Here is a 21,754-nt window from a genome sequence, read left to right on the forward strand (position 1 = left end):
GGAAAGACCTGGAAATAGCTTTAGCAGGGATGGTAGCTTTGATTTTGATTCACTACTCAAGCCACATGGCACAGCACATGAGAGGTCAAGACCTAACCCTGGCCCAGGAAGTTCTCCTTGTGATTGACTAATAAAATCCTTATAAGCACCAGATGTTAGCAGCTGATTGCTTCTAATATATTGAGAGTAGATTTACTTATTTGACCCTGGAGTGGCATGGCTTCTGCAAGAGATTTTGGAAGCAGGGAACAAATTACTTGGTGTGGGAAAGCACTTTGTTCATCTGTAACAAGGACTCACAGAGGTAGATCCACAGAGGTAGCATTTTTGCAATCAGCTTCCAAATTTTGTGTTAGAAAGAGGTACTAAACCTGTAACTATCCAGTGCTCTATTTCATGCTAAATGCATACAATATGTACTTTTTATGAGGACTTCAAAATAATAAGATTGGAAAAGTGAGGAGAAACTGACTGATTTGTCCATCCTTAATTGGAAGGAGGGAAAGAGAAGTGATCTCACAGAGGTGTTCGGGGGGGGGGGGAATTCCAGGCAGAAAGAGGAGCAAGTGAGAAGGAAACCTCTGGGTGATGGGGGTTGATCAAGACTGGGAGAAATAAATGTCATGAGCCAAAATAGAGCAGGATAGGATCACAGAGAGATAAAGGAGGGAAGGCCGTGGAGAGGGAAGCTTGGAAACGAAAGAGGGATTATGTGCTTGCTATATAAGCAAACATGAAGATATTGTAGGCATATAAAGAAGGAAGTCATAGGATAAATTATTTTGGTAGCAGAGAACTATGGTGTTTCCAGGTGACCCATTTATTGAACATTCATTTGTTTGCAGGGAGGTGAAGACAATTGGCTATTTAATGAGCATTCATTCCAATTTGTTTGCAGACAGGCTAGATGAATTTTTGTCAAAACAAGTGGTGTCTCATATGTTCCAACACATTTCTCCCTCACTTTCTTCACTGCAAGAAGCCTGATCTTTTGGGGAAGTGGGTTTATTGCGCAAGACCTTGCAATCCACTATTCATTGTGCAACTTGAATTTTGCATGCAGAAGCTCCCAAGCTCAATTCCCAGCATCCCCCAGTAAGGCTGGGAGGGACCCTTGTCTGAAATCCTGGTTTAGATCGACCAATGGTCTGTCTAGGCACTATATGTTCTATGTGATATATGAGATTTTCTCCATTAAAGGAGGCAAATCAGTGACAAAATAACTTACTGATTCCTATGGAAAAGGGCTTATGCAAATCCCAGCTGGTTTCTGTTTTGGAAATGTGTTTGATTTTTCTTGAGCATAAAAGTATGCAGAAATAGTAAATGCAAAACACACACACTGCATTCATCTTACCACCCTTCTGGCAGTCTTTTCTGCTTAACATAAAAAGCCCATGTGTGCAACTGAAAGAGGGCAGAATTATTGCGTCTTGTCCCCTAAGAGGCTCTGGCTTGCATCACAGCCAATCTCTTGGTTTTTAAATGATATCAGCAACTTTGCTGCTTTTTAAATTAGAAAAGAAAAAGAAATCCTAGCAGAGTACCCATCTTTCTGTGTCCTGATTTTCCTTTTGAAGTATTCTGCTTGAAATCCTGGTGAAGCGCAAAGGAAAAAAAATTATGAGAGAGCTCCAAGGGGAGACCTTAACCATAAACCAGGATTCAGATAACACTAAAGCAAACCTTGGTTTAGCTGCTACACCACTCTGAGCTAAAAAGACCAGAGAGGAAGAGTGTAAGTGCAAGCATATTTAAGTCACCCTGGTAAACCGTGGTTTGTTTGTTTTTTTTTAATATAATTTTTATTAAGATTTTCCAAATTAAAAACAAATTAGATCCAATTCATACACTTTCTTCCAAAACCAAAGCCAGGACTTCCCCTTCCCGCCCCCAATTGCGTTCCAAATCTTCCGAATAAGCAATTAAATTCAACAAGTTTTTATCCCATGACTCACTTAACATCAATAACCCAATTTTTCCAAATTCCCATCCCCTAAGATCGATTTTTTCCCTTCCACGAGTTCCCCCTTTCAAAATTTTATAAAAAAAGAAAAAAAGATATAAAGATAAAAAAAATAATTTTACAACCTTTGGATTCCAAATTTCCCTCCCCCCTTTCTCTGTTGTGTTCCTTCTATCCCTTCATCCTAATGTCTTCCTGAAGTTCCTACCCACTTAATCCATGTCCCTCTAGTAGTTTGCCAGTCATATTTAATTACAAATGTCCAATCTTGGAAGGAGTCTGTCTCAAGAAGGGGCCCATTTTTTCTATCCAGATTTTTATATCCAGGAGTAAAAAACTCCCATTTAATTTCCATAAGCTTGTCAAATCTGGATGTCCCAAATGCTCCCAATTCTGTCCAGTTCATGATGTTTCCATATTCTTGTCATTCTCTCTCCTCCTTCTGTTTCCCTGTTTTCCCGCAAAAATGTTCTTTTTCCATGACCTTCTTATTTTCTGCAGAGGCTTGTTATTCAGAAGCAAAACATTATGTCATGTCCCTTTCGTTTTCCAACTAAAGAATCCATTGTTTCCTGTAGTTTGTAGCCCTCTGTAGACAAAACAATGTTCCATTTCTGCAGTTCCCAAGAGATTAAAAGTTACAACTGTTCAGGTTTCCTGAGAAAAACACATGCAATGTCGCTCAGCTCCTCTAGGTGGATCGCAGTAACTATGTTCCCTTCCAGATCGAATCCATTAGTCCAAATAGTTTGTAAATCCTTATTTGAAACAATTTGTATACAATTTAAAACAAATGTAACCGGCAAAGTCCTCAAAGCAAAGTCCCTGCTTTATTCTTCCGTTTTGACAGCCTTTGACAGCTGTCAAAACTCCCGATGCTCTTCCCCAGGTAGTTTCGCGGATCACTCCAGGGATTCCGGGGGGGGGGTTGTTTTTTTAATACAAATTCCACTTTTCTCCTCCAGCACAGTCTTATAATTTTCCCTCGCGAAGTTGCTAATTCATGAAGATAGAGATACGCTCGATCTTAGTCGTTAAGTCCTTTGTTTTGGCTCTTCTACAATTAAGGGGTAGGCTGACTTCCTTTTTTCCACCTCCCCCGTTCGCTCCAGATTTTAAAAATTTATCCCTCTTTTTTAGTCCATAGTCCAATTACTCACGGGTTCTTCTTTTAGGTCCAAATTTTCAATAGAAGAAGTCAGCGCTCTCCGCCGGATGGCATGCGGCTGCGCTCGGCAGGGATAGCAGAGAACTCAAAGCACCACGCTTCTCCCCGGCGCCCGATCCGTAGCCTTTAAAAAGGCTCCTTCACGAGCCGGGAGGGCGCTAACGGTGCCAGCCGAGTCTCCATGTCCACGGCCTCACTCTGGCCGTGGTTTTTGAGGGTCCCCGCATCGCCGGTGCGGTAGGACCCAGCCCCTGCCGAGCAGGCTCCCTCCGGAGCTCGGAGGGAGCCCGCCATTCGGCGATGGCGCCGACCCGGAAGTCGGCCTGGTAAACCGTGGTTTGGCTGATCGTTGTTTTTGCCAAGAATAATGGAGAGAGATAGAGATTTTAAGAATTACAGGCTCTGATAATCTACAGAAGCTTGTAATTAAAAATTGAATTTCTTCTAATGGGAAGAGGCAATGATATAAAGTGCAGCTCGTAAAGAAGACTTTGCATGTATTTGTAGGTAGCAGGGCTTCAGTCAGAAGCATAGTATTAGCCTGCTTAAGATGTTGAGCAATTTCAGAACGAAGCATAATTCTGCACAGAAAGAGTGATCACACATCTTTGCAGGGTTTTTCTGCATTATCCATCCTTCAGCTGCAGTTAGGGTGGTCAGATGCAACAGAGCACTGGGCTTGGACACCTTTAGAAGCGGGGTAAGAAAGGGGATGTTCAGCAAGGGAAGCCTTCATGCAAATGATCTCTGCTGAAAATTCCCTCTACAACTGAGGTTGCCACTGGAACACACCCTCTTAACTAGGCCTGGGTTTCTGAGATACTACACAAGCACAAGAGTAAGTATGGCTAGGATTCCTGAGAAGCAAAGCTTTCCATTTTTTTATTTTTTTTATTTTTTTATTTTTGAGAGAGAGGGGGGGAGGGAGAGGGAGAGAACACACGCAAACAAGGCTCAGTCCTGGTACTTACCTGGAAGTCCTATTGAATTCTCTGGAACTTACTTGTGAGCAAACACACTGAGGTCTGCATTGCAAGTTATTCACCCCTCTAGTTACCAAGAGGCATGAAATCACATGACCTGGCCATGTTTACTGAAGGTTGGTGGGATAACTGAGTAAGATCATGCCTGGCTGGGAACAGAGAGCTTCAGTGCTGCTGCACAACTCCCTGAGCCTCCCTTCCAATGACGAGCAGACCCAGGATTAATGAGACAATTTTGTAAACACTGCAGAATGCATTTATGTGAAATAGGAGATATTATGCAAATGCGCTTGTGCATAATTTATACAGGTTAAAGAGTTAAGTTTTTCTTGGTACAGAAATGTTGTTTTCTTTTTTTAGGGCAGAATGCAAAGAATATTGTTTTTATTTTACAGTTGACCTCCATCAGTTGGGGATTGTGGCCCCTGGGACTGGTAGGGCAGCAGGAAGGGAGGTCAACACTAGGGGGAGCTGGAGCCAATGACAGACAGAGCCATTCGCTTCTTTGTAAGTAAGGAGGGAAGCAGTTGGGGGCTGGCTGATGGCAATGCCCCATTTGCTGGTTTTGATCAGCCTCCACTGCAAAGCATACTGTCCACGTTCCACAACAATGGGCTGTGTATATCTTCAGCAGAATCCCATGATAAAGCGTATCTTGGAGTGTGCCACCTGAGGCTATAGATTGGGAGGGGGAGGGGTTGGCATGCCTTAACACTCTCCCATACAAAGTAAAAACAAAACACAAAACAAGACGACTAGCACCAGAACAAGTCATCCCTGCTTTTTCTATGATGAGCTACTTTTCTTTGTGCAGGAAGTTTTGGTTTTGTTTGTGGGGTGTAACCATGTAATACTCTGTCTAAACAGGAAATACTGTCAATCTTAATATTTACAGTATTGCCCTTTAAAAAAATATTACCGTTGGTTTCTTTGAATATGTAAATGAAACAGAAAGATGGGATTACTTTTTGAATGCTAAGGTTAGAGACAATATTTCACAGAATGCAATAAAGACTGCTAAATAAATATTTAACCATATGTACATTTTTTTCAAAGATCCTCAGAAATAGCTAGTGGCAGAGTTTAATCCCCTTGTTGACACTTGTAAAGATGATAAAAATTTGGGATGTGGAATTAAAAAAAACAACACCACTGTAAAAATTGCAAAGCATATGGATGTTAAATTTACATTGCCATCCATCTACTTTATGGTAGCTCTCTGAACTATAAGTTTTTTGTTTTGTTTTGTTTTGCTGCGGCAATTGCAATGTATAGTTCTCTTGAAGTTTTAGAAAAACAAGATGACTGAGGGCGACGGGATAATGATTTGTAATTTTTATAGACCTCTATTCCCAACTCTGTTAATTGGAGATGCCTCATTTCCCTACATTTCCATCCTCCTTTAGGGACAAAACAAGTCTGATTCCCACCCACCCACCCCAAACCAAATTAAAGCTCACTTGGTAATTTATGCAAGCTGATCTACTTGCACTATTTACCTCACTTACATAATTTGGATTTTTGGGTTGCAGAGTTCAGATTTATTTCATAGAATCATAGAGTTGGAAGAGACCACAAGGCCCATCGAGTCCAACCCCCTGCCAAGCAGGAAACACCATCAGAGCACTCCTGACATATGGTTGTCAAGCCTCTGCTTAAAGACCTCCAAAGAAGGAGACTCCACCACACTCCTTGGCAGCAAATTCCACTGTCAAACAGCTCTTACTGTCAGGAAGTTCTTCCTAATGTTTAGGTGGAATCTTCTTTCTTGTAGTTTGGATCCATTGCTCCGTGTCCGCTTCTCTGGAGCAGCAGAAAACAACCTTTCTCCCTCCTCTACGTGACATCCTTTTATATATTTGAGCATGGCTAACATATCACCCCTTAACCTCCTCTTCTCCAGGCTAAACATGCCCAGCTCCCTTAGCCGTTCCTCATAAGGCTTCGTTTCCAGGCCTTTGACCATTTTGGTTGCCCTCCTCTGGACACGTTCCAGTTTGTCAGTGTCCTTCTTGAACTGTGGTGCCCAGAACTGGACACAGTACTCCAGGTGAGGTCTGATCAGAGCAGAATACAGTGGCACTATTACTTCCCTTGATCTAGATGCTATACTCCTATTGATGCAGCCCAGAATTGCATTGGCTTTTTTAGCTGCCGCGTCACACTGTTGGCTCATGTCAAGTTTGTGGTCAACCAAGACTCCTAGATCCTTTTCACATGTACTGCTCTCTAGCCAGGTGTCACCCATCTTGTATTTGTGCCTCTCATTTTTTTTGCCCAAGTGCAATACTTTACATTTCTCCCTGTTAAAATTCATCTTGTTTGTTTTGGCCCAGTTCTCTTATTGCTTGCAAACTTGAGCTTCTGGCAGAGTCAGTGCCAAAGACCCACAACTCAGGAGGATTCCCACTGAGAACAAGCCCCGGACAGAATGCGAGATAAATGGTGGAAAGAGCGATGTTATTTATGAAAGCAATGATATATGGAAACCATCTCGATACGAGGATTGGACGAACGAAAAATTCACACAGGATTATAATTGGTGTTTATCTGCTTAAGGTGATTATCAGAAGAGATCATAAAGAAAAAAAAACTGAGATTTCCACTACGGTGGAAAAAAGAACTATCTGGGATGCAAGCAAGGCCGTGATGAAGGGGTTCTTGATACAACAGAACACCGTAAAGAAAAGGAAACAAAATGAAAGGAAGGATAAATTTTTGGAAAAAATTAAAGAGCTAGAGAAGAAGTTAAGATCCAATCCGAAGTCTCAGCCGATTCTGAGAGAAATTAAACTTTATCAAGCACAATATTCTAAACTGATAAACCAGGAAATAGAATGGAAGATTAAACTTATGAAACAAAAAACTTTTGAATCGGCCAATAAATGTGGAAAACTGCTAGCTTGGCAGTTGAAGAGGAGACAAAAGTTAAATACAGTGACAAATTTAGAGATTGAAGGAAGAAGTATTCAGAACCCCGGAGAGATCAGAAAGTGTTTCCAGAGATACTTCAAAAAATTATACACTCAAGGGCCACAAGATGAAACTGAGATTAAACAATTTTTGGAGATAAATGGACTAGCAAAGCTGTCAGAAGAAAACAGAACAATCTTAAATGGCAAAATAACACGACAAGAGATTGAGCAGGCCATCCAGAACATGAAACAGGGCAAATCGCCAGGACCAGACGGGTTGACCTCCCAGTATTATAAGACACTGAAAGATTATTTGATACAACCTTTGATGGAGGTCAGCAACGAAATTATGGAGGGGAAGAAGGCGCCGGAATCGTGGAAGGAAGCTTTCATCACGTTGATACCAAAATCGGAAACTGAAAAGACACAACTTAAGAACTACCGTCCCATCTCCCTTTTAAATGTGGATTACAAAATATTTGCAGATGTTTTGGCAAGTAGATTTAAGAGGGTTTTAAACAAAGTAATTCACAAGGACCAGGCAGGCTTTCTCCCAGGCAGACACATGTCTGCTAATATAAGGAACATTATCAATATATTGGAACTTTTACAAACAGACATAAACACTAAAGCAGTTTTAATTTTTATAGATGCGGAGAAGGCCTTTGACAACATATCCTGGAAGTTTATGAAGGGGAATTTAAAAGAAATGGGAGTGGGTCGGAGGTTTGAGAATGGGATTGACGCAATATATTCAGAACAAAAGGCTAAATTGATAGTTAACAATGTGGTTACAGAAGAGTTTAAAATCGAAAAAGGAACACGACAAGGCTGTCCGATTTCCCCGTTATTATTTATTTCGGTCCTGGAAGTGTCCTTGAATATGATTAGAGGGGACCGGCTGGTGGAAGGGATTCAGGTCGGAGCGAAACAATATAAACTGAAAGCGTTTGCAGATGACCTAGTTTTGACATTACAGGAGCCAGAATCTAGTACGAAAAGAGTATTACAGCTGATTCAAGACTTTGGTCGGGTGGCGGGATTCAAACTAAATAAACAAAAAACTAAGGTGTTGGGAAAAAACTTGACAGATATTGAGTCGGAACGGTTTCAGAGGGAGACAGAGTTAACTGTGGTCAAGAAAGTGAAATACCTAGGGGTAAACATAACAGCAAAAAATCTGAGTTTATTTAAAGATAATTATGAAAAATGTTGGTCGGAAATTAAGAGAGACTTGGATAGTTGGTCAAAACTAAAACTTTCACTGTTAGGCCGAATAGCTGCCATCAAGATGAATGTATTGCCAAAAATGTTGTTCTTGTTTCAAACATTGCAGATTGTAGACAAAACGGAGTGCTTCCGGAAGTGGCAGAAAGACATTTCTAAATTTGTCTGGCAGGGCAAAAAGCCCAGAATTAAGTTTAAGATATTAACGGATGTGAAAGAAAGAGGGGGCTTTGCCCTGCCGGACTTAAAGTTGTATTATGAAGCCGCAGCTTTTTGCTGGCTAAAAGATTGGCTACTTCTGGAAGACACAGATCTATTGGATTTGGAAGGTTTCAACAATGCATTTGGATGGCATGCATACTTATGGTATGATAAGGTTAAGATTAATAAGGCCTTCAAGAACCATATTGTCAGAAAAGCAGTGTTTAGTGTCTGGACAAAATACAAAGACTTATTGGAGAATAAAACTCCGAGGTGGCTGTCACCCTTGGAGGCCAAGGCCCGAAAAAGACCCAATATGGAGGCCAATTGGCCAAAGTATTGGGAAATAGTAGAAAGAGACGGAGACAATTGGAAATTGCAGAGTTTAGAGAAAATGAAAGATAAAGTGCGAGACTGGTTACACTATGCTCAGATTAAAGAAGTGTTTAAGAATGATAAAAAATTAGGATTCCAGGTGGAGAAATCGAAGTTGGAAACAGAACTGTTAGAACCTAAGACTAAAGTATTGTCAAAAATGTATAATTTGCTGCTGAAATGGAATACACAAGACAAATTGGTTAAATCGGCAATGATAAAGTGGGCACAGGACATTGGGCAGCAAGGATATTGATCGCTAAGAACTGGAAGACTCAAGATTTACCCACTCTGGAAGAATGGCAGATGCAGCTGATGGACTATATGCAACTAGCAGAGATGACTGGCAGAATCCGAGACCTGGGAGAGGAGAGGGTTGAAGAAGACTGGAAGAAATTTAAGATTTATCTACAAAAGTATTGTAATTTGGCTGAATGTTAACAAAGATGTCAGAGTAGAAACAACTGTCTACCATCAAATTATATTTTATATTTGAGATTAACCAAATCTATTGGATATAAGATTACAAACAAAATGATAATTTGCTTGGAAAAGTTTTCTTTTTAATGAAGTAAGTGGAAGCAGAAGGCGTGAGGGAGTCCATAGTAGAATGAAAAGATGTTATAAAAATTGATATTGTTTGTTTAATATGTACCTGTATGAAAAAAACTTTAATAAAAATTATATATAAAAAAAAACAAAGAAAAAAAATATATGAACAAGCTGAGATGTGGAACCAGCAAGATAAGACTGGATAGAATTATGAACTTTATTTGGACTGATTTGGATATTAATGCAGTAGCAAGAAAATGATCGGAATCCCCCTTCGGAACTTGAAATATGGGTCCCCTCAACAAAAATTTAAAATTCGGCTTTGTAATTCGGAATTTATGTGATGTGATTTGATTTGATTTGATTGGTCGGTTAATAAAAAAAATTTTTTTAAAAAAAGAGAACAAGCCCCGGACAATGGCACCCTGCATTGTCACCTGTCTTTTGCTCTGACCCAGAGGTGATGGGCAAGTGAGCAATGAAGGAGGTACCCGCTGCCTGCCCACTCTTTGCCACTGCCAGGCAAGAAGGCAGTAACAGAGAGATGAAGCAGAGGAGCAGCAGCAGCTGGCAACCATGGCAGCAATGAAGTAGACTCACTAGGGGACCACTGAGGGTGCCTTTCCCAAGAGCCCCCCAAAAACCCTCCAGAAGCCAGCACTGGTTTCTGGCCTTGTGAAGTGTGCTCTTGTGAAATTCCACCGTCATTTGCAGTGCTTGGCAATTCAGATATCAACAGAACAGCCCTGGCTGGAAGAACTAAACGCAGGCTTGTAAATAGCCGCAGGGCTGGTGGTCTCCTGCGGCCAGCTTTGTTGCCAGGCGACCAAATAGCAATGCATTACAAGAAACAAACTCTTTTCCTTTAGTCTACATTTTACTATATATGCAATCCAATATATACTTACTTGGGAGTAAGACCTGTTTAGCTTGAATGGGGTTTACATCCGAGTAAATATGCATAGGCTCACACTATTATTTGGTCACACGTAGGCAGGCTGGCAAGCAATTTACTTATTTTTTGTGTCTTAACTGCGGTGCTCTTATTTGCAAGGCGGTTGGAACTAATCTGTCATCCGCTCTATGGTCTGAACGAGGCTGAGGAAGCACCGACCTCTTTGCTATGAGAGGATGAAACTCCCACCTAGTGTGAAGGACAAAGAGTCTGCACTGCATTTACCTCTGCCAGAAAGCAGCTATCTCAGATTACAGTATATACATGCAGCTCCTTTTTATATTTATTATATTATATAAAACACAACTCTAGGCTGACAGATAAGATGATTAATTTGAAGGTATAGCAATTTTCCTCCCAGTGCTAGGCTGACAGAGTAGGGTCAGGAAATAGGTAACATGTTCTGTTTCAGTGGACCATCTTGCCTTGTGAAATGCTGCAAGCTTTCGAGCTTACACAACTTTCATCTAGGCATATAGAGTAAGCACAGTCTGTTGTAGATTCAGATGAATGGCTGCCGGCTTAATCTGCCATTCAAAAAACAAAGGAAGTCTTCAGCTTGGCTATTTGGGGGTAGGGAAGCAAACTGGAAAGACATTGATGCAGCACACAGATATATGCATATATATATACATATATACGCAGTCACGGAGATTTAAGCCTTGTCTAGAAGAAAGGGCTAGAATGGCTATTTTATTTTCAGTAAGGGCGATTGCATGTGCAATTTTACAGAGGACAGTCCTGTCCTGTCCAAATCCAGTTTAAAGATAAAGTGCCAAAAGATGGGGGAGCAAGAGGGGGCATTGAAATTCCCTGTTAACCCCAGTTAGCATCTGAACAATTGATCTTACAATCATCATGGCCAACTCCCAGGATCTCCAGGCTTGAAATATTTCCTCTCTGAAACCCCAAAGAGCCCCTGCTGGCCAGGACAGACAGGACTGAGTAGCTGGACCCAGTGGCCTGACTCAGCCAGCATAAGGAAGCTTCCTATGCCAACAGAACCTGGCAGCTCGCCACTGGGGAGGCAGGGCAAGGATCTTTGCGTCCCCCAAAAAGCATCCCCCCAGCAAGAATAGTTCTTGATCACTGCTTATGGTGGCATTGCTCCATACTGGTATTTCTTTCTCAGTGCTGTCTGCTTTTGTTTGGTTCTGTTTTTCACTTTGTATTCAAACGAGAGAGAATACATGAAGCTGAGCAGCTGCCACAAAATGTGACCAGTTGGCTAAACCTGATAATCACAAGCCCATTTTACAGAGGGCAAGGTCATTCTAAAACAGGGGTGGAAAAGCTACCACCCTACAGATGCTGTGGCACTGCAATCCCCATCAGCCTCAGGTACCATGGGCGATGAAGGGAACTGTAGTCCAACAATATATGGAGGGACAGACATACCGTATCCCTGATCTGAAAGAATCTTGCTGTGCAGCTCCTCAGTCAAGTCAGGATCGTGTGACTTGAGGAACCAATAGGGACCTCAGTTCCTGTATACAACTTCTGTTCCAACCTCTACTTCTCATTTGAAGCAACTTGTCCATCAAAATGCATCACCTTGCCTACGTTCCTGCCTTGGTTCTTATATGGCCAGCCATTGCCTGACCACCATCCCATCTTCTGATCTTACCTCTTCCTCCTCCATCCCTTGGGCCTTGTTTACCTGATCCTGTGCCTGACCTCCAGCCTATTTCACCTTTGACTATCCTGCTAGAGTAAGGTCCTGGCTGCAGCCTGCCAGAAAGTTTCCTTCTCCTTTCCCTCACCCCTATAATGGTTAGAAAAGCAACTTGCAAGTGCCTCTGGTCTCATCCCACTTAACCCAAATAAACACCACCAGACAGACCACCAGACAGGGAGCTTTGACTATGTCCAGCACTGCCATGCTTCCATTGGAATAACACCCAAGGACTTCTTTGGAGAGCGGCCCCAGATGCCGGACCCGACAGATGCAAAGCATCTACTCTACCACATCTGATGCTTGGCATGGACAGGATCCTGGGTTCTATGCTAGGACCTCCAGTCTCCCTATCTGCCTGAGACTGCAGGGTGCCCCTCCAGTCCACAATACTAGACTATACTGCTAGACTATGCTGACTCGCCATTGAGTTATTTAATTTACACCCTGTCTTTTGACCCAGGCCAGGTCTTTTGACTTCATGCCAGCTCACAATCAGACACCATATGATACAATAAAACCAGTTTCAACCACAACACTCAATCTAAAACAAAATAAAATCACTTTTAATCGCAGCAGAATACAGCAGTGGGAACAGCACACGCATCAATTGTAAACTGATTCATCTGGCAGTCAGAGTCATCAAAGGCTGGTTCAGGAATCCATGTTCATCCCTTGATGACTGTATCATTAAGCAACAACTAGCCCATATAGATAGATCTAATACCACAAACAGAGCATTTGATTCACTTGGCATTGCCTCTAAATACAGTGCCTTCTGGTGGAGTCAATTCGGTCAGCTGCTGGCCATGTAGTCGCTTATTTAAGCAGATTTATGCCTTGCTCCCCTATTGTAGAAGTGTAGAGTATACATCTGCATAAATGAAAAAGTGGAATGCTTTACAGGTTTCCTCTGAAACAGAACCTATTAAGTTGTGGTTGTTAATATTACTATAGTGTTACTTTTATTTTGTATACTGCGTATATTCAAAAATGGATTCAAAATAGCTTACAAATATAAAATCAATACATAATTAAAATACACAATAAGAAATCCATTGGGCATTAAAACATCCTTAACACTTGGGGGGCATTATTGTTTGTGTTTGTTACTGTGTTACATATTTTTGTATTTTTAAACTGTTAACCTCCCTGTGATACACTCTACAAATTCAGTTAGCAAGTAAAATATACAATAAAGCAAACAATAAAAAGCATAACAAAACAGGTAAAAAAAAACTTCTAAAACAATAAAATCAGAACTTCGTATCTGGAGAATGCTTGCCTAAAAAGGTATGTTTTCAGAAACCATTCAATGGGACTTACTCCCAGTTAGCAGAAATACAACTACAGCTTAAATAATTAAGAACAGAAAAATCAAAATATGAATGTGTGTGAAACAGCCCCAAGTGAATAGTAATCAAGTGTTGTAACATGAATGCACGAAACAGCTCTTAATGTAATAGTGTTGGAGCATGTGATCAGACTGTTCTGCTGCTACAAACTGATTCCACAAGACTGTAAAAATCTAAATGACTTTTCACCATTTCCAGATAAGCACTGAATGAAACAGAATGGGCCAGCGCCGGAGAAGTAGTTCTGGTTTCAAATTAAATTCACCTCCAGTTTCTCTTGCAATAGCAGAATAAGATGACATGGGGTGAACCGGCTCTAAGAGGGGAAGGATTCTTTAACGTTCAAAACCTGGAACGTGGCACAGCGCACTCTGCCAGCATTGGGCAGCAGAGCTGAGCAGGTTATAGTCTCTGTTGACAAGTTTTCACATTTTTGTCCTTGGTGGTGACAATTATGCCTTCAAAATATGCTTTGGGTGGGTCTTTGTTACAGACAAAGCCCCTCCAGAAATTGTTGGCCAGTCTCTGAAAAATGTTGTTGTGCTAGTTTAATGTTTGGAAGGCATTTTAAAAATATCATAAATCTGCATTTCTGGGATCAGAACTAATGCTTTTTGGGGATTCAGCAGTATAGGTAGAGATGAGCAACGGAAGCATTTGTCATGGATGCAACCCTGCAATAAAATTATTATTATTATTATTATTATTATTATTATTATTATTATTATTATTAATACCCCACCCACTCCAGACGGCTTCCAGCTGAATATAAAACATAATAAAACATCAAACGTTGACGTTTTACTGAGAGTAGCAGGCCAGGGAAGATACCACAATTGCAGCTACTAGTTGTCTTATGACAGTAGCCTAACACCATAAAGCATATTTAGCCACAGAGAAGAGGAAAAAACCAGATGCACAACACACTGAGCAACAACAGCCAGAAGGCTTGTGACACAGCAGCTTCTGAGCAGGAAAAATCTACTTCAGCATCTTTAAAAGGTCCACAGTTCCTGGTGTGTATTGTTGAAAAAGAAGACTACTTGGTATGATTACAAAGTATGTGTAATGACAAATTCTTACACGCACATTGAAATACAACACACACACCCCCCTCTACAACCAAGTAATGTAAGCCAGAGTCCATGAAAACACTGTTTACCTTCCTGCCGCAACAGTACCTGTTTATCAACTTGAACTGGTGTGCTTTTGAATTGCTAGATTGGCAGAAGCTGGGACAGAGCAGCAGGATTTGAACCACTGACCTTCCAATCTGCAAGCCCAAGAGGCTCAGTGGTTTAGACCACAGCACCACTCACGTCATGTCAGTGGAACTTCCTCCCAACCTAGGTGTGGCCGGTTTCTGCCCTGTTTTGCTTTTCAAAATAATTATTTTTCCTTAGGTTAAATGATGAGCTGGTTTTAAATCATGTAACTGTTTATTGGTTTTACTTGGAATGTTGGATTAGGAATTATTTTATGGTTCTCTTCTCAGTGGATCTTTTTTATACCGGCTTTTGTTCTTTGTTGTTATTGTTTGGTTGTTGGCATCTGTCTGTCTTGAGAGACAATAGCATGTGCCTCTGGGGGTGAAGTCAAACTGCTGTGTTAGCAGCACTGAAGTGACCTCCCTGGGCGCAAGCCTGGGCAGTGGGTCTGGAGGGCCTGGGCTGCCCAGGCGGCAAGACCCCCTTCTTGGCCTCGCTAATGGGGTCCAGAGGAAAGCAGAGCAAGACACCTGGCACCATTTGGCTGCAGCAGATGCCCTCAGGAGGCACGCAGGGCGCCATCCAGATTTCTGTAGGGTTTACTCCTGAACCTTTTGTTTTCCCGAAGATAACCCCACAAGGCAACAGAGGTTTAGGATCAAAGTTTTCCTTCTCCTAGATGGGCTACCTTCTCAGGTTGATGAGTCCCAGCTGCCCCTATATTAATTGTAAATTGTGTGTAATCCTGCATGGTAAGTCAATGTAACTATCCTCCACATGCAGACATTTCCCCCTCTATTGTTAGTTATGCCAATGGTATTAATTATATAGCGCAGGGAACCTTTGACCCACCAGGTGTTGCTGAACTACAACTCCCATCAGCCCTGGCAAGCATGGGATGATGAAAATTGTAGTTGAGCACCATATGGAGAGCCAAAGACCCACCTGCCCTAAGGATCCTACAAAGAGTACATTTTCACAAGAGTGGAAACAACAAAAGGAGACAAGCTGAGAGCGAGGGAATAGCTGCATAGGAAGATGGGGATTGTGAAGTTCACCGCAAATGGGTGAACACAAATCAAAAGAAGACACAAATAGAGACAAGGGTCTATTTCCCACATTTTACTTTACAAGCTCATAGTTCACAATTGTTCTCTCTCCCCACTTCAGCATCCCGAAATCCTCAATATCATGGGTTACAATCAGCTTCCAGCTTAAAATACATATGCCTTTCTGTTTCTTCAGATGACGGGTGGTATACAAATATAATAAAGTAATCTTTAATGACAGGTGTTATTTACCATATGGCTTTTACAAAGAACCTCAAGCTTGCTGGAGAATTAGGCATTCCCAAATCTTGAGCTAGGAAAGGGTGGAAGAGGTAAAATTGGCTCCTGAGATATAAAAAGGCAAGTAGGAAAACCATGTGGGATTATATATATATATATATATATATATATATGAACTGAGGAATTGCCTAGTTGCATCTCAGACATTACGATATGCCATCTGTCCATTCCCATCCCTATCTGGTCTTCAGATCTTGCCTAGCCCTGAATTATTTGGGAGTCTTCCCTGGCTTATCTCAATAAGATAACCCAGCATCCCTCAGCCTGGGTTTAAGTCTGCAGGAACTGCCTTTGAAGACAGATCAGGACTCTGCTGGGAATGAGCAGGTGGGCAATGCAGGCCTCTGTGCAAGAGATCTGGCCTGGGCCTCTCATCCACTTTGCTGACACAGGGGAAATGAAAGGGCTACACGGACAGGATGTTCCTTCACTTCCTAGGACGCAGGTCCTGGCATTTCACAGCAGTGCCATGTGCTCTTAAAGGGAACCTATGCAGATGTGAGAAGCTTTGTGAGTGCTCATATTAAATGGAATTAAGAGCATCTGTAAGCCAGCAGGCACCTGGCAGGGGGGGAATGACTTCCTGGTTCTCATTATGCGCCATTTTACAATCAGGGAACGTATTATTGCATTCATTCAGATTTATTTCATCTGCATAACAATATTAGCATATGCTGATGTACAAAGCCAAAATCCTCCTATCTCTGAGCAGGCTCTTCTTGAAGCTGCTTTAAATGTTCGGCTGTGTCTTAAATACAACCCTGACCTCACCTTCGCCAAAACTCTGATAGATTTTTTGGGGGGGTGGGGGTGGATCACAGATTGTTCCCAGTGTTGTAAACACATGACCAGGCCTTCTGTTTAAAAGAAAGGAGAAGAGTGGTCTTTAGAGCAGGCACAAATCAATTTTTAACTTGCACAACATCTGCATTATTTATAATTCTGTGCATTTTCCCCTTCTGGTGTGAATTGGTGGAAAGTTGTCTCCTCTGGCTGCATTGAAAGAGTCTGGTGAATTTCCATCGCATAGGCAGCTTTTTTGAGACTTGAGCTGTATTTGCAAACCAAATGAGAACAGGGTGAATTTTACCACTACTCTGTGTGTTTCTATTGTGATTATAGGCACACGTTTTTTCTGAGAAATGAGTTGTTATCGCAATTCCCACTTTGACCTCACTAATTTCTCAATGAGTCAGCTGCTTAGCTTGTGCCAAACAGGTACACCTTATCTTCAATATCACTCAGTATTTCCAAGGCCGGTCAATCTCTTAACAACAATCTCTCTAGACTTCTAGTGATGGAAAAAGGCTGGTGTTTCCTGTTCTCATCTGTGAAGTAATTTCAGCACTTACAGTTATGGACAGCAAACAGCTCTTAACCTTCCTGCCCATGCATACAAACCCCATTTTAAAAAGCCTCTTCTTTTATACAGACCTCAAAGACACACATGCAAGATGACACTCACTGACCCTGGTTCTATATACAATATAGCTATAATTGATTAGATTCAGCACACCATATCCACACAAATGCTTTTTAAAAGAGGGGAGGTGACACCACCCCCATTATCACCCTTTAATTCTCTTAAAATTGCATAGTATGGCCTCCGAAACTGAAGCAGCCATTGTGTATACATAGGATTGACACATACATACAAACACGCATGCAACATCATGCCACTGTCAATACAGGGACCAACAGCTGACACTCCAGCCTGAGACTAGAGGTAGCCTTTGGCATGAAACTCCCTCTTGAGGTTGTGATCCAAGAATTCAGACAGTCTCCCCCAACAAAAACTCATCGTATCTCCTCCTAGTCTGCATACTCCGGTTTAATACAATGTGCACAGGAGGGGGCAGGGCCATTTCGCACGGTATGGGGCTGTTCTGTGGGTATGCCAAAGATGTGAAGTATATCTCTAAGCATGTAAAGCCTGACTGCAACAAGTACATGTTTACAAACACACATTGTCACTCCAGCAGGCTTTTCCGCGTTCAGCTCGTGCCTGCAGAATGTACATCCCATGGCAAATCTGGCTCTCTGTAGGATTGTACTGGATGGCATTCTCTGCCAGCACAGTGGCTAATAAAGGCGCTACCCCACTAAGAGAGGTAACCAGATCAGGAGGAGGAAGCTGGAGATCTCACATCCCTGGCTTTTCATTCACTGATTCAGTGGCAGGTGACTAGGCTGACATTTCCCAAGGAGAAGAGCTTCCCCATCCGCAAACAAGAAGCTCTGCAAACGCCTTGCCTTTTGCTGCCACCAACCGCCCTCCCTTGGCTACCAGGCAAACCTCTCATTTATCCATCCATCCTCCTGCATATCCATCAGCCGTCATCTCATCTTCCCCCACCAGCGCCGCCGCCGCACACACCCCACCCTCCTCCTCCCAAGCCTGCTCTCCCCCCCCCCCCGTCTCCGCTCCGGCTGCTCCAACCCCCAGAAAACCTCCTCCAGAAGAACCCAACCACCAATACATCCCCTCTCTCACGCCCCTTCCTCGGGGAGCTCTGGCACTCCCGGTCGAAATAGCCCCACATTGTCTCTCTCCTGACGCCGCTACTAAACGCTCCCGATCCTGTTCCCCACGCACCCACCCGCAAGCCAAGAAGCCCCCTGAGCTTTCCTGCGCCCCCTCCCTTGGGTCCAGAAGAGCCGCTGCCCCTCCCTTGCCCAGGGCGCAAAACAGCTCTCCTGCCCGGCTCTGCAGCAGTTTGGTCCTAGCAAGAAAACCTCTCCTCCTCCTCCTCCAGATCTGCCAAGCCGGGAAAGAGGTCCGGCCAGCATCCTCCCCCCCCCCCTCCTGGACCAGAGCCAGCAAAACAAGCAACGCCACCCTGGAAGAAAGGCAGGAGCCCCCCAACCCCTGGCGAGGGCGCGCAGAGGAGGGACTCACCAAACATCTGAATGTGCCCTTTGGTGATGGGGTTGAAGCTGCCGCAGGCCAGCAGGATAACGTGAGTCTTGGTCGTCTCGGTCATGGTGCTGCCTCGCTCGCTCGCTCCCCTTTCTTGTGTGTCTCAATGGGTCTGCAGAGGGAGGGAGGGAAGGCTGCGCGCTCCCCGACGCAAGCAGCGCCCTCCCCTCTGCGCTTAACGCATTGCGCGCCAGGCGGGAGCTGCTCGCTGCCCAGGCCTCTGGGAGGGGCAGCACCGCTGCCTGAAGCAGCCCTCTTAACTTCGTTTCTTTTCATAGCAGCATCGAGGTGGAAGGGACCCGAGGGTCATCTAGTCCAACCCCTGCAACACAGCAATCTCAACACAGGGTTGCGTGCCGGAGTACCAAATAGGCAGAGTAGGCCTATCGGCCCCAAGCCTTTTCTGGGCCCTGTGACAACGGATCAAAATAAAATAAAATTGAATTGATCTTGAAATAAAATTGCTTTATTAAAATGGTTGGTTGGTAAAATCAAAAACATATTAGGAGATAATTTGCGAGCCCTGCCTCACCCCCACCTCGAGAGTTTGACTGCCTAGGGGCCTCAACAGGGTTTAACCTGGCACTAACGTGGTCCCCATTCCGTTTGAAACCAGACTGCACCCTGCTCAGCTTTGCCAATGTGCTAGCAGTTGTATTGCTTGTCAAGGGTCATGATTTTATTTTTATTTTTTTTAAATATTTTTATTAGTTTTTACACATATTAATGACAATACAAGACAAACACAAACATCAAAAACAAACAACAAAAATTGACTTCCCCATGCCTTCCCTTCGCCACATCCTTGTTTTACCATTTTTCGAGCAACTCATCAATCAGTCTTTAGTTAAGTCCCTTTTAAATTTCCTTGAAGTTTAAGATTTACAGCTGTAGTTCTTTGTTTCCTACCCCTTAACATCTTATCAGTCCACAATTTTACAGTAATTTTTTAAATATGTTTTAAATTTCCCCCAGTCCTCTTCCACTGTCTCTTTCCTCTGGTCACGGATTCTGCCGGTCATCTCTGCCAGTCCCATATATTCCATCACCTTCGATTGCCATTCTTCCAGAGTAGGTAATTCTTGCATCTTCCAATACTTTGCCAACAGGATTCTTGCTGCCGTGGTTGCATACATAAAGAATGTCTTATCCTTCTTTGATACCAATTGGCCAACCATGCCCAAGAGTAAAGCCTCCGGTTTCTTTACAAATGTCCACTTAAGGACTTTCTTAATTTCATTATAGATCATTTCCCAGTAGGCCTTAATCTTTGGGCAGGTCCACCAAAGATGGTAAAAGGTACCTTCAGCCTCATTACATTTCCAACATTTGTTATTGGGCAGATGGTAAATCTTTGCAAGTTTGACTGGGGTCATGTACCACCTATAGATCATTTTCATTATATTCTCTTTCAGGGCATTACATGCCGTAAATTTAACACCGGTGGTCCATAACTGTTCCCAGTCGTCAAACATAATGTCATGACCAATATCCTGTGCCCATTTAATCATGGCTGATTTCACTGTTTCATCCTGTGTATTCCATTTCAGCAGCAAATTATACATTTTAGATAAGTTTTTAGTATTGGATTCTAACAATTCTGTTTCTAACTTTGACCTCTCCTTCTGAAAACCAAGTTTCCTGTCCTGCTTAAACATCTCATTTATCTGACGGTAGTGTAACCAATCTCGAACTTTATGCTTTAGCTTCTCAAAACTTTGTAGCGTCAGTCTTTCGCCATCATATTCTAAAATTTCACAATACTTAGGCCAATTAGAGTCCATGTTAATTTTTTTCACTGCTTTCGCTTCCATTGGTGACAACCACCTAGGGGTTTTACTTTCCAATAGATCCTTATATCTATTCCAAACATTGTACAATGCTTTCCTGACAATATGGTTCTTAAAACTTTTATACACCTTTACCTTGTCATACCACAAATATGCATGCCAACCAAAACTATTGTCATATCCTTCCAGATCAAGAATGTCTGTGTCTTCAAGAAGTAGCCATTGCTTCAACCAGCAAAAGGCTGCTGATTCATAATAAAGTCTTAAGTCTGGCAGGGCAAAGCCCCCTCTATCTTTTGCATCGGTTAAGATCTTAAATTTTATTCTGGGCTTTTTGCCCTGCCAGACAAATTTAGATATATCTTTCTGCCACCTCTTGAAACAGTCCATTTTGTCTAGAATCTGTAGCGTCTGAAATAAAAACAACATTCTTGGCAATACATTCATCTTGATAACAGCAATTCGGCCTAACAAGGAAAGTTTCAGCCTAGACCATATGTCTAAATCTTTCTTAACTTCTGTCCAACATTTTTCATAGTTGTCTTTAAATAAGTTCACATTTTTTGATGTCAGATTTACCCCCAGGTACTTAACCTTTTTTCTATTTCCAACCCAGTTTCACTTTGAAACCTATCTTTTTCCTCTTTTGTTAGATTTTTTTCCAGCACCTTTGTTTTCTGTTTGTTCAATTTGAATCCTGCGACCTGGCCGAATATCTCCATTAATTCTAAAACTCTTTTGGTGCTAGCTTCTGGCTGTTGCAAAGTTAGCACTAAATCATGATTCATGATTTTAGACACCACAGAAGCACACAGTTCTAGAGGTGCTAGAGGAGGAGATGGGCACGAATGTAAGCCAATAAACAACAACCTTCATTACACTATTGTCGGGTTATACCTCAATCAAGTGATAAGCCTTTGTTCAGGCTGTATCACTTTAAACTGCTGGTGCAGACTCATATTCTTTTAATCATAGAATCATAGAATCATAGAGTTGGAAGAGACCACAAGGGCCATCGAGTCCAACCCCCTGCCAAGCAGGAAACACCATCAGAGCACTCCTGACATATGGTTGTCAAGCCTCTGCTTAAAGACCTCCAAAGGAGGAGACTCCAC

General features: G+C 42.4%; 1 protein-coding gene across 1 annotated transcript in view; it reads right to left on the reverse strand.

Moving 5' to 3' along the window:
- The window catches only part of NMNAT2 (nicotinamide nucleotide adenylyltransferase 2), a 72,596-nt gene extending 53,617 nt beyond the window's left edge, over window positions 1-18,979 (reverse strand). The window contains exon 1 of the mRNA XM_081915163.1: window positions 18,829-18,979. Within this exon, the coding sequence (XP_081771289.1) occupies window positions 18,829-18,913 (85 nt within the window). The 5' untranslated portion in view covers window positions 18,914-18,979. The remainder of the gene's footprint in view (window positions 1-18,828) is intronic.
- Between the last annotated feature and the right edge of the window lie 2,775 nt (window positions 18,980-21,754).

Source organism: Podarcis melisellensis, assembly GCF_964234715.1.
Source record: "Podarcis melisellensis genome assembly, chromosome: 6".
Lineage (NCBI taxonomy): Eukaryota > Metazoa > Chordata > Lepidosauria > Squamata > Lacertidae > Podarcis > Podarcis melisellensis.